We start from the raw sequence: 17,500 nt of genomic DNA, 5'->3' as shown, positions 1-17,500 counted from the left end.
TCCAGGATACCTTCGGTGCAGTAAACAAAATAAGTAGTTCTTTTTGGAACAAAATCAATGTAGTGCAGGGGCACGACTGAGAACTTGAGGGAAGCAATTTTGAAGGTTGACTGGACGTCTTTGTAAGATGGATTGCTTCCCTTTGGGCATTACCCACGCACTCTGTTGTGTGCGAGTGATCGAGGTCGACAGGGAGAGATAGTAAGAGGGAATGTCTGTGCTTGTGACTGTGTCAGGCCACAGAAAGGTGTCCTGCGTTGTTATATAAAATCGATTATTTTACAAGAATACATGTACACATTTTCAAGAAGGCGCCATGTCACTGAGCAGTCAGACAAATTCAACATGAGCATTGCCAGTTTTACTTTTTGAGTCACTTGAGAAAAAGTGACTCTATGTAATCGGTCAGTGTTAGTCTGTCCGGCCGGCCGTCCGGCCGGCCGTCCGTAGACACCACCTTAACGTTGGACTTTTCTCGGAAACTATCAAAGCGATCGGGCTCATATTTTGTTTAGTCGTGACCTCCAATGACCTCTACACTTTAACGATGGTTTCGTTGACCTTTGACCTTTTTCAAGGTCACAGGTCAGCGTCAAAGGAAAAATTAGACATTTTATATCTTTGACAAAGTTCATCGGATGTGATTGAAACTTTGTAGGATTATTCTTTACATCAAAGTATTTACATCTGTAGCCTTTTACGAACGTTATCAGAAAAACAAGGGAGATAACTAGCCTTTTCTGTTCGGCAACACACAACTTAACGTTGGGCTTTTCTCGGAAACTATAAAAGTGACCGGGCTCAAATTTTATGTGAACGTGACTCATTGTGTTGTGAATAGCAATTTCTTCCTGTCCATCTGATGCCTCATATAATATTCAGAACTGCGAAAGTGACTCGATCGAGCGTTTGCTCTTCTTGTTTTTATGTTTCTTGGTTTTGCATGTTTTCCGGCTGTTACATGTTTTGGTATTTACCTGTTTCAAAGGCTCTTCTGTCATGATTAAAGTAAGTCAACATTCTGTTGACCAATCTGCAGTTCGAAAGCAACGTTCTCTCATTATCTAGGGCTGAGGCTTGTTTAGCTTTTATTTTGAAGGCTAGATTCCGACATACTGTATGGTATAATAATATAATAAAAACTATAATAATAATAAGATGACACCATTTTGCTTACATTGTATAAAAGGAGATTACGTGAAAAATAGTGAATTATAGTTTGGACCAGTTGTATTTTTCGAGAAACGTTTTGTGTTTTAGAGTTATTTTTATATACTCCTTTCTGGTTAACCGTTTGTTACGGTCTGTTGACTTGCGTAAAAGTTTGCAATTCATGATATTTGAAGTTTGAACAATAAAAACTGGTAACGAATGTGATTTTAATATTTGAATCGCAAATGCAATTTATGAGCACAGAATGGAATATATGTTTAGTTTGCAACTTTGTTGTAAATGAATGTGGAGAAAATCATGTCGGTAGCTTTTTTTGACTCACAATTATCCGAAAAGATGTGAAAATAAGTCTTTGTTTAAAGAGCTTTAAGTTCTTTCTTAATACTTCACGCTCTGGAAAGATTAAAATAGTAGGGGCACCACTTAACATTTGAGGGAAGTAATTTTAAAGGTTGGTTGGACGTCATTTTTAGATGGATTGCTTCCCTTGGAGCATTTCCCACGCACACACTCCGTGGGTGAAAGAGAGAGAGAGAGAGAGAGAGAGAGAGAGAGAGAGAGAGAGAGAGACACACACACACACACACACACACACACACACACACACACACACAGAGATATCTGCGTTGATATCCAAAATCAAACATGTCATCAACATTAAAATGAGCTTTGATGGACATACACAGTGCGGGAGCAGTGAGGAGTTGACTGGCTGTTTGAGTTCCGAAAACAAGAACCTAGACAGACTAAAACAGTACCCCCCAAAAAAAAAATCAACCACACATAAACAAACCACTAATCGAACATTGAAAGACAAAACGGGAAGTTTGTACAAAAATAAAGAAGAAGAAAAACGGCGGTTTGAAAACAACATCGTTAGGCGAAGTTAAATTTAAAAACAAAGTGTTTTATACTTTTGCATATAGTCTATTAGCTAAACCCACACCGGATTTGGTCATCCCAGTCTTTCTCTCGCATTTACTCCGGCTTACTCAACATTTTTGTCGCCTTTTTTTTTTTTAAACTTCGACACTCGAACTCCTAAGTTCTGAGAATCGCTTTTGGGCAACAGTCTTGCTTACTTGTTAACTGTCCGATAAGCCTAGCAAGACTTTGAAGATGACCACATATTGCATGCGCACGCGTTATCATGTGTGAACGTCTTTTTTTCCCTCCACAAGAGGCGTATCATTACTTGTACCCGTTATGGGCAGAATATACCTGCGCAGTTTCAGCGGCACAGACGACGCACGGCCTATTATTTATGCCGCGATAGCCATTATGACGAGTACTTGGCCTGTTTTCCTTTCATGCAACGTGTAGCGGGCTGGGATAAGCTGCAGTGCGTCGTCGGTACTGCTGAAGTTACATATGTCCTGCTGAAGTTACATATGTGAGCGGAGCCCCTTATTGAACTTGAAATCATGTTCGCTTAGTCAGCGTTGTTTATGCAGACACCAAGCGAGTACTTCAAAACAATTATGATATTGCAAAATGAGCTAATTGAAATTCCAGGAAGGGGAAAGAAATTAATACGTGAGTCACTTTTATCAGGCTTCACCTACATGTGATTCAAAGGCCTTTCATTGCCTAGCATTTTACATTTCACATAAATGCCAGCGTGCGTCTCAATAGTACTCTTTGCTTCGTAATTAACTCCAACATCAGGGCCGTGGTTTATGATCCATATATCCACGCCTTGATTCGCAACAATGAAAAGCCGATAAAAAAAAAATCAAAAAAAATCAACAACCAGACACGAGCTGCATTAGTGATCTCGCGCGCCTCACGGGGAAAATGTGCATCAGTAATGGTGGTCCTCGAACGCGCTGCGGGTTGTTCGCCTTGGTGCCGTTACTTCGTGTGAACTACGCAAGTCCGTCAGTTTCGTGGGCCCCTGAGGCGATTGATTTTGCGTCACTGGCAGCCATTTTATTTTGGGATGGCAGCTGGTTCTTAATGGCAGACGATTTTTTTTTCTTCAAAAAACTATTAAGCGAACGGAGTGATACGACTGGCGGTGCAATCGCCACAGTGAAACAGCAAACATGTACAGGTTGTGCCGCCAACGATTTGTGCACTGTGCTTTGTGTTAGTGACTTCCCGCGTTTTGGCTGCCAGCTTTCACGTGTGTGTTTACAATCCATGGTTGTACTAGATTGTTTAGCGGAGTGTTTTCCTAAACGCACACAAAAGTATGAGAAATTGGTGAAGTTTTGGTGAGAGAAGAATAGCGAAACCAAAAGTGGAAAGTGATGAGGATGGTGAGTAAGAGATAATGACAATGATTATCTTTGCAATGCTCGTCACATGGTGAACAACCAGAACCTCGTTGCCATGATGACACATTGATGCCAACGGAATGGAACGTCTGCATAACTCTTCAAGGACCAAAGTGAATCCTGTATACGCTTCACTGTGAGTAGAGAAAAAAGCATCTGTCGTATTGGTCATGCAAATTGATTGATTGCATTGTATAGTGATGGACTATTTTAATGGATACAAAAGTCTTGTTCGCTTCAGTAACTGTTTGATTGAGGACTTCATTGATCAACGTACGTATTGGTGGTTGATTGATTAGTTGATTGAATGATTTATTGATCAATTGTTGATTATTTGATTGATAAGCAAAATAATTGATTTGCTGACCGATGTGTGATGTAAACTGATTGTTTACGTATTGGTTGACTGATCAATTAATACTGTCATTTGAACGTAATGTCTGATTGGTTATTTGAATTATGGCTTTTTGATACATACATCGAGTGTTTGCTTACTTACTGGTAATTTTCACATTAACAACAACAACAACAACAACCACAACAACACCAATAGTCATACTACTGCTACTACTACTAAAATAATTGCATGAAAGTGCAAATGCATGTAACATGATCAATCGAAAGCGTTTCATTGGACAGAGTAAATGATCTTAATCTGTTGGCGCACTCCGGGAATGCGCCAACACATTCTCCCATTTTGTATTCACGTGCCTGCGCCCTGAGAAGATGCTGATCATTCTCCATTCTCCATCTAAGTGAAATGTAGCCTATCCGGCGTCTCCAAATTACACGAAGATGTGAAGGTGGCACATCCGGATTTGAAAGTTAACTTTAATACAGCATTTTCCTTCGGACAGAGTAACTGTTGGTACTTCAAAATGTAAACAGAACAATAGTACCATTCATACCACCAGAATATATATAAAAAAAACACACACAAAACAAACAAACTTTTTCATATGCTATACATAATCAAAGGCTGATTTACAGGCAGATCGACCGACGAACTAACAACTAGCCGTCTAGTGGGACATGCATGATCAATGGCTTTTAGACAGCTTGCTGTTCTTTGTACAGACATAGATTAATGTTGTGCGTTAAAGTGAAAAATGAAGAACAAAGAGCATAGAAACAAACGAGATTGAAGCACGTGTTGCTCGCGCGGACTATAACGATCAGATGCTAATAGGGTTAAATGGAGCAATGTCGAATTAAATGCGTTCAAATAATTCAACCAGCTAAAACATTAAAGTGATTGCGTAAAAGTGTCATTTTCTGCATGAAAACCTTTGGACACGGAGTTTACCTCTGTTATAGTGCGTGCTAGTATGAGTTATTTCTATACTGTTCAAAAAAAGAAACGCATAGCTTGTAATATTTGGATAATTTAGTTATATGGCTACAAGGATATCCACCAAACTGCAGAAAATGTTTATCTGGTCGTCGACCTTTCGTCCATTGCCACAAGTGAGCTCTGCACGTGACGCATGCGTTATCAGTGGCAACAATGTCAAAATTGCTCATTTGGCATGACCACTCGTCATGCTTCAGTGTAATCTCGTGAAACTCGGGGAATATTGAGCTCTCACCATGTCTTCCAAAACCCATAAAAGCGGATTGTTCGCCACAAAGAAATCAGACGACAATTCAGCGACGAAAGATGGCCCGATTGAGCAGAGAAGACCGCCAAATTGCATTGGGTCGTTTACAAGCAGGCCAAAGTCAAAGTGCAATCGCCAGGCACTTCCACGTGTCCCAGAGTACCATCAGTAGACTGTGGGTCAGGTTTCAAGCCACTGGCTCCGTTGCTGACTTGCCACGAGCGGGAAGACCAAGGGCGACAACTGCTGCTCACGACCGCTTCATACGGCTCCGCCACCTCCGGAATCGTTTCCTGTCGGCCTCATCTTCTGTCCAGGCTCTCCCCGGGCCACACCGATTATCGGACCAGACCGTGCGGAACCGTCTGCATGAAGCTGGTTTGAGAGCTCGCAGACCTCACAGAGGAGCTGTCCTCACCCGCCGCCATCGCCAGAACCGAGTGCAGTGGGGCAACCAGCACCTTCGCTGGACCGTCCGGAATCACTGGAGACACGTGTGGTTCAGCGACGAGTCCTACTTCCTGCTCCAGCGACATGATGGTCGGAGGAGGGTCTACCGGAGAGTAAACGAACGTTACGCGCCCAACTGTGTGGATGAGGCACCCGTTCATGGTGGTGGAGGCGTCATGGTGTGGGGGGCGATCAATACCGCTGGAAGGAGCACCCTGGTGCACGTCCAAGGGCGCATAACTGCCCAGCGATACGTGGAGGAAATTCTGCGCCCACACGCCCTTCCTCTTCTGGCTGACCAGGATGCCATATTCCAGCAGGACAACGCTCGCCCGCACACAGCACGACTCACCACCCAGTTCCTCACCGACCACCATGTCCAGGTGCTTCCCTGGCCATCCATGTCGCCAGACATGAACCCGATAGAACACCTCTGGGATGAATTGGACAGACGTGTGCGCAGGCGAGAAGAAGCGCCGGCAAATCACCGCGATCTATTGCAGGCACTTCAGGAGGAGTGGGACACCATCCCACAGCAAGATATCCGGCATCTGATCCAGTCCATGCCCAGAAGGTGCCGGGCAGTTGTTGCTGCTCAAGGCAGTCACACCCCCTACTGACTTGACAGCCTCGGCACCCAATCGTATTGATTGACTGATTGATTTGAAGATGCAAATGAACTGTGTGTGCATTCAACTGTGTCCATACCAAATTTCAAACAAATAATCTAAATATTGGATTTTCTGTTAATTTTTTCGAAAAATAAAACAAATTTGGCAAGTAGCAACTATGCGTTTCTTTTTTTGAACAGTATAATATGCTGACTGTTAGCAAATGATAACAGACATGTCGAGAAAAAAGATATCAAGCATGAGCCTTTTAGGCGAATGCTGATATCGTTTGTGAGACATGTCTGTTATCATTTGCTAACAGTCAGCATATTAGAAATAACGGTTTTATTACCGTGATTCGACCAAAAGAAACACACACACACACACACGCAGACACACACACACACATACACATACACACACAGACCAGACACACACATATACACACACACACATACACATACACATACACACACAGACCAGACAGACACACATACACATACACACACACGCACACACACGTACACACACACACACGCACACACACACACACCACACACACCACACACACGCACATGTACACGCACACACAAACACAAGCCCACATCCCAAGTTCACATATATCCCAACATAATACACGGTAACACAACGCGGATTAGGACAGGCCAACGGCAGTGACCGTCATGACAAATGAGCAAACCTAGGATGGGGTCTCTATGTTCAGATATTGGTAAAGTCAGCAGTGACCGTCATGACAAATGAGCAAACCTAGGATAGGGTCTCTATGTACAGATATTGGTAAAGTCAGCAGGGACCGTCATGACAAATGAGCAAACCTAGGATAGGGTCTCTATGTACAGATATTGGTAGAGTCAGCAGTGACCGTCATGACAAATGAGCAAACCTAGGATGGGGTCTCTATGTTCAGATATTGGTAGAGTCAGCAGTGACCGTCATGACAAATGAGCAAACCTAGGATGGGGTCTCTATGTTCAGATATTGGTAGAGTCAGCAGTGACCGTCATGACAAATGAGCAAACCCAGGATAGGGTCTCTATGTTCAGATATTGGCAAAGTCAGCAGTGACCGTCGTGACAAATGAGCAAACCTAGGATGGGGTCTCTATTTACAGATATTGGTAGAGTCAGCAGGGACCGTCGTGACTAAATGAGAAAACCTAGGATAGGGTCTCTATGTACAGATATTGGTAGAGTCAGCAGTGACTGTCGTGACAAATGAGCAAACCTAGGATGGGGTCTCTATGTACAGATATTGGTAGAGTCAGCAGGGACCGTCATGACAAATGAGCAAACCTAGGATAGGGTCTCTATGTACAGATATTGGTAAAGTCAGCAGTGATTGCAGGCACAATGGAAGGCGCTTAGTCAATGCTCCGGACTCGCGCAAACACTGTCCGCGATACAGGCTTGGACCGTGTACATGGATTTTCACTCTCTGGTTTCCGTGGAAACGCGCGAAACATTCCAGGCTGGTTTGGCCTGTTCAAACATAATTTGTGTAATGTTAGATTGGTCACCTGCTCAAATCACGCGTGGCGCTGTTGGCTTGATAGTTATGGTCGGTTTTTATTGCTTTTGTTGAGAGAATCAACATTCTCGCTTCATTATTTATTGTTGTTTCATTTACTCTGCCTTTAAGTTGATTATTTGCAAATTATGCATGCGATGTCAGTTACTTTTGGTCGTTTGAAATAAATTGCGGTGTAAAAATTGGAATAAAAGGAATTGTTGAAAGTATTTGATCAAACCAACAAAATATACATGCATTGTAAGAACACCAACCATACTGCCACCCCTCCCACCTCCCTGCCCCGTCACTCCCCCGTTTTCAACAACAAATAAATAACAGTAAGAACACAGAAATAGTCTTTAAGGCTTCTTCTATATCCGTCCTCTTCTCTGTTCGTATCATTTATCCAATACGGTATTTTTGCTATTTTCAGCTGACTTTATTTTAATCCGAATGGGCACATCTTATGTACAACTATATATGTAATATACCACAGTTTCACAGATTGCTGCATATGTGCCAACCAATTTCCTGTTTGTGTGCAGATTTGATTAGCCCATAGTATGACCTTGACGAAGGATCTTCTCTGAGGATACCCAGTGATCTTCTTGGCCACGGAGTGGCTTCCGCGTTTCCGATGTCGTGGATTAATATAACCTTTGAGGAATAAACATCCCTGGCGAATTATGTGGCATATGACTCTCTCAACAATAACATCCTCGTTTCCTTATGCCATACCTATGACCCTAACTAGAGAGGATACAGACTCTAGGGACGTCTACGTCATGCGAAAGCCTGCGAATGCCTCCCGTCATAGCCTGGGGCAGAAACTGGACGCTCGAGACCCAGCGGCAGCGGATATTTGAGAAATCGGCGTAACTTCCAGCATATGAGTTCGGGTTGCCACGTACTCTGTCGCACGTTGGACAGAAGTCCCTAATAACGCCCCGAGTTCATTTTGCACTGCGTTAAACCGGCACAGCAGAGTCAGTGCGGAAGTGTTAACAAACGAGGCACATTGCAGGCGGAATTGTGAGTATCCATGTTGGTGTCATCCTTCTGTGAAGTCAACAGCTCGTTCCCAATTTGTGTTTGAAACAGGCGGAGGCTTTAATCTCCATTGTGCATCGCAGTGATCGATGATATCATAGGCCTGTTGATCACCGTCAGAGGTTTTATTATTCATGAATTCTGTCTAAACTGAGTTAAACTGATGGACCTGCCATTCTGCTGGCAAGGATTAAGATGTGATTTAGATATTATACGACGGGAAAAAAAGGTGTACTTTTCAAGTACTTGTATCACGCAAGAGACCTGTTGGCGCTTAATTTTTCTAAACACTCATTACGGCGTTGGCTAGTATCATTAAGTTAAAACATGTCAAGGACGTTGTGACGTATGCGACAGTTGTATCACGATGACCGCACTCAATGTGTTCCAGTACCAGGAGAATATTGTCGAAGTGAGGACATCAAACACCTTTTTAGGTCTGAACAAATTATATCTCCTTGGGGACCTCTTTCAGGACATTTAAAATCCAATTAATTCGGGGGTGTCAAAGTTTATCTTAATATGACTCAGGATGACAACTAAAGTGTGATCGTCAAAAGAAATGTTACCTTAAATGGTCTTGCATCACCAAGGAGTCTTTTGACAGAATCTGCAATGTTTGTTGGAGACAGGCGGCAGCTATTTTACCTCACCAACTTCAGTCGAATTCATCCATCATTCGGTTCTGTGTTTCTGTGCAACGCTAAATTTTCATTGTCCGTGAGTGAAGATAATAGCTGATTTTTGCTCTGTTTGCAACGATGTTATTCTCAGCTCTGAAAGGGATGGCAATGTGGCTGTCGACAATGGTGCTCTTGATGGTACTGACATTTGTCTCGTGTGTGACGTCACAAGTGGCGGACCTGGCACATACAGTGACGTCGGATTACCATACGTCAAGGATGACGTCCCTAGGGCTTGTTATATCAAATCCAGATTTGACGTCAGAAAGAACTTTACGCAGTACATCCGGGGGCAGAGATGGCCCAGAGATTCACAGACTTGGTGAGTAATCTGCTTTCCGTTTATCTGACTATTGTTGTTTGTTACTAAGGCTCATGAGAACATTTGCTGCATAACCATCGTGTGTACACGCAAGCACAAGACCAAGTCAGAGTTCGATGGGTTATAGAAACACGAAAATACCCAGCATGCCTCCCCCGAAATCGGCGTATGCTGCCTGCATGGCGGGGTAAAAACGGTCATACACGTACAAATCCACTCGTGCTAAAAGCATGAGTGAACGTGGGAGTCTAAGTCCATGAACGAAGAAGAAGAAGAAGAAGAAGAAGAAGAAGAAGAAGAAGAAGAAGAAGAAGAAGCAGCTGCATAACCACCACATGTTCTCCCTTCTAACAATTGTTATCTTGCCTCGCGCTGTGAGGAATCTACACAACTTTGGAAAGCGATCATACCTAGATTATCTCCGTTTTTCTTAGAAAACATTGTCCCCGACCATGTCCATGGTTTGGAAACGTCCACTCTTGCCATGCAAATACCTCAAACTATCCCTGCTCTTGTCTACAGTGTGACCGGTTAATGGTAGTCTCTAAACACCCTAATAATTGATAGCATTCTGCATAAAGCGAGGTGAACATTTCGAAGACAAAAGTACTAAATACTTGTATGCATGCGCGAGTGTGTGTGTGTGTGTGTGTGTGTGTGTGTGTGTGTGTGTGTGTGTGTGTGTGTGTGCACTCGCGTGCAGGTGTGTGTGTGTGTGTGTGTGTGTGTGTGTGAGAGAGAGAGAGAGAGAGAGAGAGAGAGAGAGAGAGAGAGAGAGAGAGAGAGAGAGAGAGAGAGAGAGATGTTTTCGATTTACTTGCTATTTAAAGCCACCCTCCGTCTCCCGTAAACCATCTGTTTCTGATCCCGGAGCCACCCGAGATTTTACAGACAGCAAAAACATACTTCCATTTGAACGTTCACCGCTCGGGAGCATCCTGGTTGCTTTACGTTGAGAGTGAGACATTTTCAATTTATTTCGTGCAGTTGAAAAAGGATGTATTATAAAACAAATCGGAAGCCTCATTTTTGCGCTAGAACTAACTTTTAAAATCGAAATAATAAATTGACACACATTCCTAAATCATAAAATGATTCTTTTTTCATCAAGACAAGATCAGTACAATTCGAAGTTTTGAAAGTTTAAAAAAAGGGAGCCCGGGAGAAGGTCATACACGGTCGTGTTTGCCCAAGCAGTCGAATTTTCTGCATATCGCCAGTTTCTTTGAACGGTCAACCGCCACCGCTCAGTTCGTGCCACACGCAGTCGTTTGTTGCATTTTAGATTCAGAGGTACACAATAACGTGCTATTGCAGATACAGCGAGTCGCATTGAAACCACAATCTGACGACTTAATTCATCACGTATGTGAAAAAGGGAAAGTGGGTCACACGGGTCCACGATCGCTCAGGGGTTGAATAAACCACGAGAACTGGTGTGTGTTTTACCCATGCTAAATAGCCATTCAAACGAACTGTATCATTTAATGCTGTTAAATGCTGGTGCAAGTGTGTTCCAAAAGGTTAGAATTGCTTATTTCGTGAAAGATTCCATCGTTCTGTAAACCTCATCTGAGGCGGAGTGAGGCTTTAAGGTTTCATCCCAACATTGGCCAACGTTGTTCTGTCGCACAGCCATTATCTAGACAAGACTCTCCATGTAAGCCGATATTTTTGTGAAAGTTGATATTCCCAAAGTACTTTATGTATGTAAAATAATGTCTGGGTCATCCATAGTGCTAACTCCAACATTTATGTAAAGAAAAACGACAATAACTATATGACATTTATACACTTTCCGTGTGAAACAGTGATAGCTCCCAGCACCATCGCTACCTAAAGTGGAGACCATTATGTGTAAACTACCCCAATCCGGCTTTTACGATACTTGAGCACCCATCAGGGGTATGGACAATATGCACTGTCACCCATCGACGTATGCAAATGAAGGATAAACACCCACGTGAACGGAGATGGAGCCTTGGATAGCGGGCCCAGAGATAAAGGCGGGACAGTGGGTGTAATCTGGCCTGTCGGATATTCCAATGCTGTCATTTTAGATAGGTGACACAGAGAGCCATTAGTGATCGGTATCATTTAGTGTCAGTGATGAATGTCTCGATCACGACTTCTCCCGTAGAGAAAACAAGATCATATGAACATGAACAAACACGCCTGATCAAATCGAAACAAAAATCCCGTAACGGCCAAAAGAGGGCATCGTGTTTCAAGGTCGTGATTGCCAATTTATTCAACATCTCCGTGGTAGTCAGGCGCTATTGTTAGAATATCGGTTTTTACATTTAGTCAAGTTTTGACTAAATGTTTTAACATAGAGGGGGGAATCGAGACGAGGGTCGTGGTGTATATGTGTGTGTGTGTGTGTGTGTGTGTGTGTGTGTGTGTGTGTGTGTGTGTAGAGCGATTCAGAATAAACTACTGTACCGATCTGTATGAAAATTTTCATGAGAGTTCCTGGGTATGATATCCCCAGACGTTTTTTTCATGTTTTTGATAAATGTCTTTGATGACGTCATATCCGGCATTTTGTAAAAGTTGAGGCGGCACTGTCACACCCTCATTTTTCAATCAAATTGATTGAAATTTTGGCCAAGCAATCTTCGACGAAGGCCGGCCTTTGGTATTGCATTTCAGCTTGGAGGCTCAAAAATTATTTGATGACTTTGGTCATTAAAAATCTGAAAATTGTAATTAAAATTATTTTTTTATAAAACGATTCAAAATTACGTTTATCGTATTCTTCATCATTTTCTGATTCCAAAAACATATAAATATGTTATATTCGGATTAAAAACAAGCTCTGAAAATTAAAAATATAAAAATTATGATTAAAATTAAATTTCCGAAATCGATTTAAAAACAATTTAATCTTATTCCTTGTCGGTTCCTGATTCCAAAAACATATAGATATGATATGTTTGGATTAAAAACACGTTCAGAGAGTTAAAAAGAATAGAGATATAGAAAAGCGTGCTATCCTCCTCAGCGCAACCGCTACCGCGCTTTTCTGGATTGTTAATTTCACTGCCTTTGCCACGAGCGGTGGACAGACGATGCTACGAGTGTACGGTCTTGCGGAAAAAATGCAATGCGTTCAGTTTCATTCTGTGAGTTCGACTGAGCTTGACTAAATGTTGTATTTTCGCCTTACGCGACTTGTTCTTTTTGGGCTTCTCCCGTCCTCGGCATAATTATTAGTAATGATCTTTGTGGCAGGGAAAGTGGGGGCGATCAGTGACCGGTACCACAGTCATGGTGTCATTTCCATGACATTTCATGTGAGTTGGTATGACGCATATTAACAGCTATTGTGTTTTCAGCGTAGCAATAGGGTCCGATATTTAGACGAGACAAGTATAATGCCGGTATAAAGAGTCGAAGACGAGTCGCATTATACTTGTTCGAGTCTAAATATCGGACCCTATTGCTACGCTGAAAACATAATAGCGATTATATAGCTGTTATGACCTTGATTTGTTGTTCCAAACTTACAAAATGACAGTTTTTGCGTCGATGCGTTGATCTCAGGTTTTGATAGCAGACAAACTTCCTACGCGCATCATGTTCGCGCAGACATGCACACCGCTACACGCTTTCTGACTTTGGAAGAAAAACTGACTCCAAGTGCATTCGATTTCACAACACAGTTGTTGAAACAGCTTTTTAAGTTGTCAGTGTATGCTGTTGTCGATCTTCTTCTTCTTCTTCTTGGCGTTCGCAGAGGTTACACAATCAGTCCAGCACTGGTGATAAATGTTGTCGTTTTCTCCAACTCCTGTCGACTGCCGTATAGTTTGGTCTGCAAGGGAGTTGGTGACGGCCACACTTCTTTTCGTTCCTCATCTAGTAAGGGACATCGCTGTAAGATGTGTTCCGCTGTTTGGTCCTCTTGACCGCAGGCACAGGTTGGTGATGGCGCCAGCTTGAACTTTCGGTTCATGTGAGCATTGAGCCTGTTGTGGCCAGTACGCAGCCTGATGAGGTTGACTTGCTGCTCTCTGGACATTGTGTGGTAGTCATCTCTGTTTGTCCTTGGCCTCATCAATGCCTTGATGATTGTCTTCTGCTCACTAAAGCTGACACTGTTTTCAGGTTGGTCTTCCACGGCTCCTTCTTTTGCCAGCTCATCTGCCCTTTCATTTCCTGGTATCCCACAGTGTGCTGGTATCCACTGGAGGACAACTCTTCTGGTTTGTCTGACCATCTGTAATGCTTTGGCCAGCTGTGGGAGTTTGTCGTTCTCTAGGGCCTGAAGGACTGAAAGGGCGTCCGAGAGGAAGACAACTTGGTAGCAAGGGTCTGCGGAGTCCTGAACGAAGGAGGCGGCCTGCATGAGAGCTTCTGCTTCTGCTTTATAGTTTGTGCAGTGTTTGCCAGTGGCAACGCTGGATGTAGCTGTATGTCCCCCAGGGAACTGGATGAGAATGCCTGCACCTCCATTGAGCACGGCGTTAGTTGCTGATCCATCGGTGTATACATGGATCCACGCCTCTTTTGGGTACTGTTCGTCGATCAGGGCTAAGGTGAGTGCCTGTCGAGCTGTGTCATTCTGATCTTCTCCTGAGGTAACATGTGGAACACTGGTGCAGATCTGGATGCCTGGTTTCTCTGTTGCCTTGGGGGTTTCCTCTTCTTCTTGAGTCAGAGGTAGAGTGTTCTGTGGAAGGACTTCCCTGTACTGTCGAGAAAGTCTCTTGCTCTCGTGTACAAAACTGCTCCGTTTAAGCCGGTTCTTGGTGAGGTTGCTCAGTCTGTGCTTCATGGGGTGGTCGGGTAGGCACTTGAGCTTCTCGGCCTGTACCATAGTCTTGGCTTCTCTTCTCTGACAGAGGGGTTGGATGGTGGTAAGCTTCTCCATTTCCTTGATGGGCGTGGATTTCATTGCACCAGTGATGAGTCGGAGGGCCTGGTTTTGCACACGGTCAAGGGTCTGCAGGTTTGTCTTGGCTGAGGTTGACCACGCTGTGGAGCCGTACTCGAGGTGGGGTCTGATTGTTCCCTGGTATACTGTCTTCAGTATCTTCTCGTTCGCTCCCCAGGTGGTACCTGCCAGCTTCCTGAGTATGGCTAGCTTGCGCCGGGCCTTCGTCTCTGCCTGTGCAATGTGTGGTTTCCAGGTCTGCCGCCTGTCAAAGGTGACACCAAGGTACGTTGCTTCTTCATCCTCTCTCAGAGGAGTTCCACCAAGCCTAATGGTTCCGGCTTTCTGCTTTGGCGACAGTGTGAATAGGGTGGTGGAGGATTTCTCCTTGTTGATGGAGACGCACCAATCTTCTGCCCATGCGTTCAGCCTATCTGCCGCTTGCTGCATTCTGTAGGTGGCAGTACTTGCGTGCTCCTCCTTGCACCAGATCACAAGGTCGTCTGCGTAGAGAGCAGCTTTGATCCCCTTGGGCATCTCAGACACCAGATCGTCGATGAAGAGAAGGAAGAGTGTGGGGGAGAGGACTCCGCCCTGAGGGACGCCATGACGAAGGAGGAACTTCTTGCTTTTGGTCTGGTCGACGTTAACTCTTGCCCTGCGGTTATAGAGGTAAGAGCGAATCCACTGGTACATGTTGCTGGACACGCCTTTCCTCAGCAGTTTTACAAGGAGTCCATCTTTCCAGACCTTGTCAAAGGCCTTCTGAAGATCTATCCAGGTGACGAAGACCAGCTTCTGTTCCTGAAAGGCATCTTCAACTTCTTGCGCCAGGTAAGTGACCTGATCTTCAGTGCTGCGGAACTGTCGGAATCCAGCTTGCTCAGGGGCGAGGAGGTTCCTGGATTCCAGGTACCACCTGAGGCGCTCGTTCACAATTCTCTCCAGGGTCTTCACAACACAGCTGGTGAGGCTGATTGGGCGATAGCTGGTGGCCTTCTTTGGATCCTTCCCTTTTTTTAAGATGGGGATCATGATCGCTTCTCGCCAGAGTTGTGGTAGCGATCCTTCTTGCCAGCTGCTGTTGAAGACCTCGAGTAGCTTGTTCTCTGCTGCACTACCAAGGTAGGTTAGCATCTCGTTGGTGATGCCGCCTGGGCCAGGGGACTTCTTCGCCTTTGACTTTTTCAGAGCTGAGTGCAGCTCGTGGAGTGTGAGTGGTTGACTCATGGCGTCCACTGTCGACTGTCTGGCAGGTCTCTCTCTTTTCTCTCTTCTTGCTTCTCTCTGTTTCTCGGGGCTAACATGGAGGTTGCTCTCAGCTGCATAGCTTTCAGCAAATTGGTTGGCAGCATGCTTTCCAGTTAGCACCTTCCCGTTCTCTTCTAATGTGATCTTTCCTCTGCTGGTGTTCTCATCATTCAACTGCTTGGTGAGCCTCCAGAGCTTTCTGCCATCCTTCTCAAGGTTCAGAGAGCTTGTTTTCTCTTGCCAGCTTCTCCGTCTTGCCTGTAGCTTCTTTTTGAGAAATTTGGCTTTGGCTTCCTGGAGGCGGATGTTGTTGTTTTGTGACGGGTTGACTTCTGCTTCCCTTCTGGCGTCTGCCAGATCATCATCCAGTTCCTGCAATTCATTGCTCCAGTAGGGCTTATAGTCTCTCCTGGCACCCCTGGGAATGGACTCACGCGCTGCTCTGAGGATGCTCATGTTGAAGTCCTTCGCCACCATGTTGATGTCTCGACCCTCGACTCTGATGTCTTTGGTGAGTTCGCTGGTGCGGTGTCTAAAGAGGAACCAGTTCGCTCTTTTGTAGTTCCACCGTGGGAAGGAAGCTTCAGTGCAGGACTCCATGCCCAGGGTCAAAAAGACTGGCCGATGGTCACTTCCACCTAGCTGTTCTCCGACCTCTCTGCTGGTTAGCTGGTGCATGTCTTCCGTGCAGAAGGCTAGGTCAGGAGTTGATGTAGTGTGCCATCTTCTGGAGTAGAATGTAGGGCAGTCAAAGGGACTGTTCAAAAGGATGAGACCTTTGTCGTCCTGCCAGTTCTCCACCTCTTCTCCTCTCCGATCCAGGTGGTCATATCCCCAACTCTGTGAATGACTGTTGAAGTCACCCACCACGATGAAGTTGGAGGCCTTTGCAGGGATCGTGTCAAGGGCGAGGTGTCTATCATTGGGGCAGTAGAAGTTGACAAGATGGAATTCTGATGTCTTCGTCTGGATTCGAATCACCTGATATTCGGAGTCCTCCATGTGCGTTTCTATCAAACAGGCATTGATGTTGTTCCTGATGAGGGTCAGGATTCCTCCTTTGCTTCGGTCTGTTCTGTCGGACCTAAGGCATTGGTAGCCTCTCACTTTGAAGGACTTTTGGGGTGTCAGGTGCGTCTCCTGAATACAGCAGATGTTGATGTTCTTCTCATGCAGGATATGCTCCAACTCTGTCTTCTTGTTCAGGATACTTTCTGCGTTCCAGTGCATGACCTGAAAAGGTCGCTGCTGACTGGGTTTCTTCCTGGTTGTGGTGGTGCCAGTTACTTTCCTCCCGCGTCCCCTGGCGTGACAAGACGGACGGGAGGGACCTCCAGTAGTTGGGGCTGGGTCCCTTTGAGGCATGGGACCCGACGCTGCTCCACCCTGGGGGGTCCTCAATGGGCGAGCGCCATTTCCATCTGTGCTGGTTGATTGTGTCATCATTTGCGTAAGTGCGTGTACCCGTGGTTTGTTAGAATGCGCCGTGCGGCCCGGGTCCTCCGTCTTCAGCATTCGGGGTTTTCTGTCGGGGTTACCTCACCCTTAGCTCATGGCCCGTACGTCCTACCCTGAGAGCACAGGGGGGAGGATTTTCCGGGATCCCACCCGGAGCCAGTTTGGTCCGCGGCCGCAAGCGGCTGATCTCCATATCTGAAGACCGTT

General features: G+C 44.9%; 2 protein-coding genes across 4 annotated transcripts in view; both read left to right on the top strand.

The window, feature by feature from the left end:
• Nucleotides 1-1,377, top strand: part of LOC138969365 (minichromosome maintenance domain-containing protein 2-like) — a 40,253-nt gene extending 38,876 nt beyond the window's left edge. For both annotated transcript variants that reach the window (XM_070342139.1, XM_070342141.1), the window contains one exon: nt 1-1,377. This exon is cut by the window's left edge and continues 171 nt beyond it. The gene's annotated coding sequence lies outside the window, so the exon portion shown is untranslated.
• An 879-nt stretch (nt 1,378-2,256) lies between these two features.
• The window catches only part of LOC138969363 (glutamate receptor ionotropic, kainate 2-like), a 71,741-nt gene continuing 56,497 nt past the window's right edge, over nt 2,257-17,500 (top strand). For both annotated transcript variants that reach the window (XM_070342138.1, XM_070342137.1), the window contains exons 1-2: nt 2,257-3,591; nt 8,193-9,702. In XM_070342138.1, the coding sequence (XP_070198239.1) occupies nt 9,459-9,702 (244 nt within the window). In that variant the 5' untranslated portion in view covers nt 2,257-3,591; nt 8,193-9,458. The remainder of the gene's footprint in view (nt 3,592-8,192; nt 9,703-17,500) is intronic.

This window comes from Littorina saxatilis, linkage group LG6 (assembly GCF_037325665.1).
Source record: "Littorina saxatilis isolate snail1 linkage group LG6, US_GU_Lsax_2.0, whole genome shotgun sequence".
Classification (NCBI taxonomy): domain Eukaryota; kingdom Metazoa; phylum Mollusca; class Gastropoda; order Littorinimorpha; family Littorinidae; genus Littorina; species Littorina saxatilis.
This window is presented reverse-complemented; position numbering and strand designations above follow the sequence as displayed.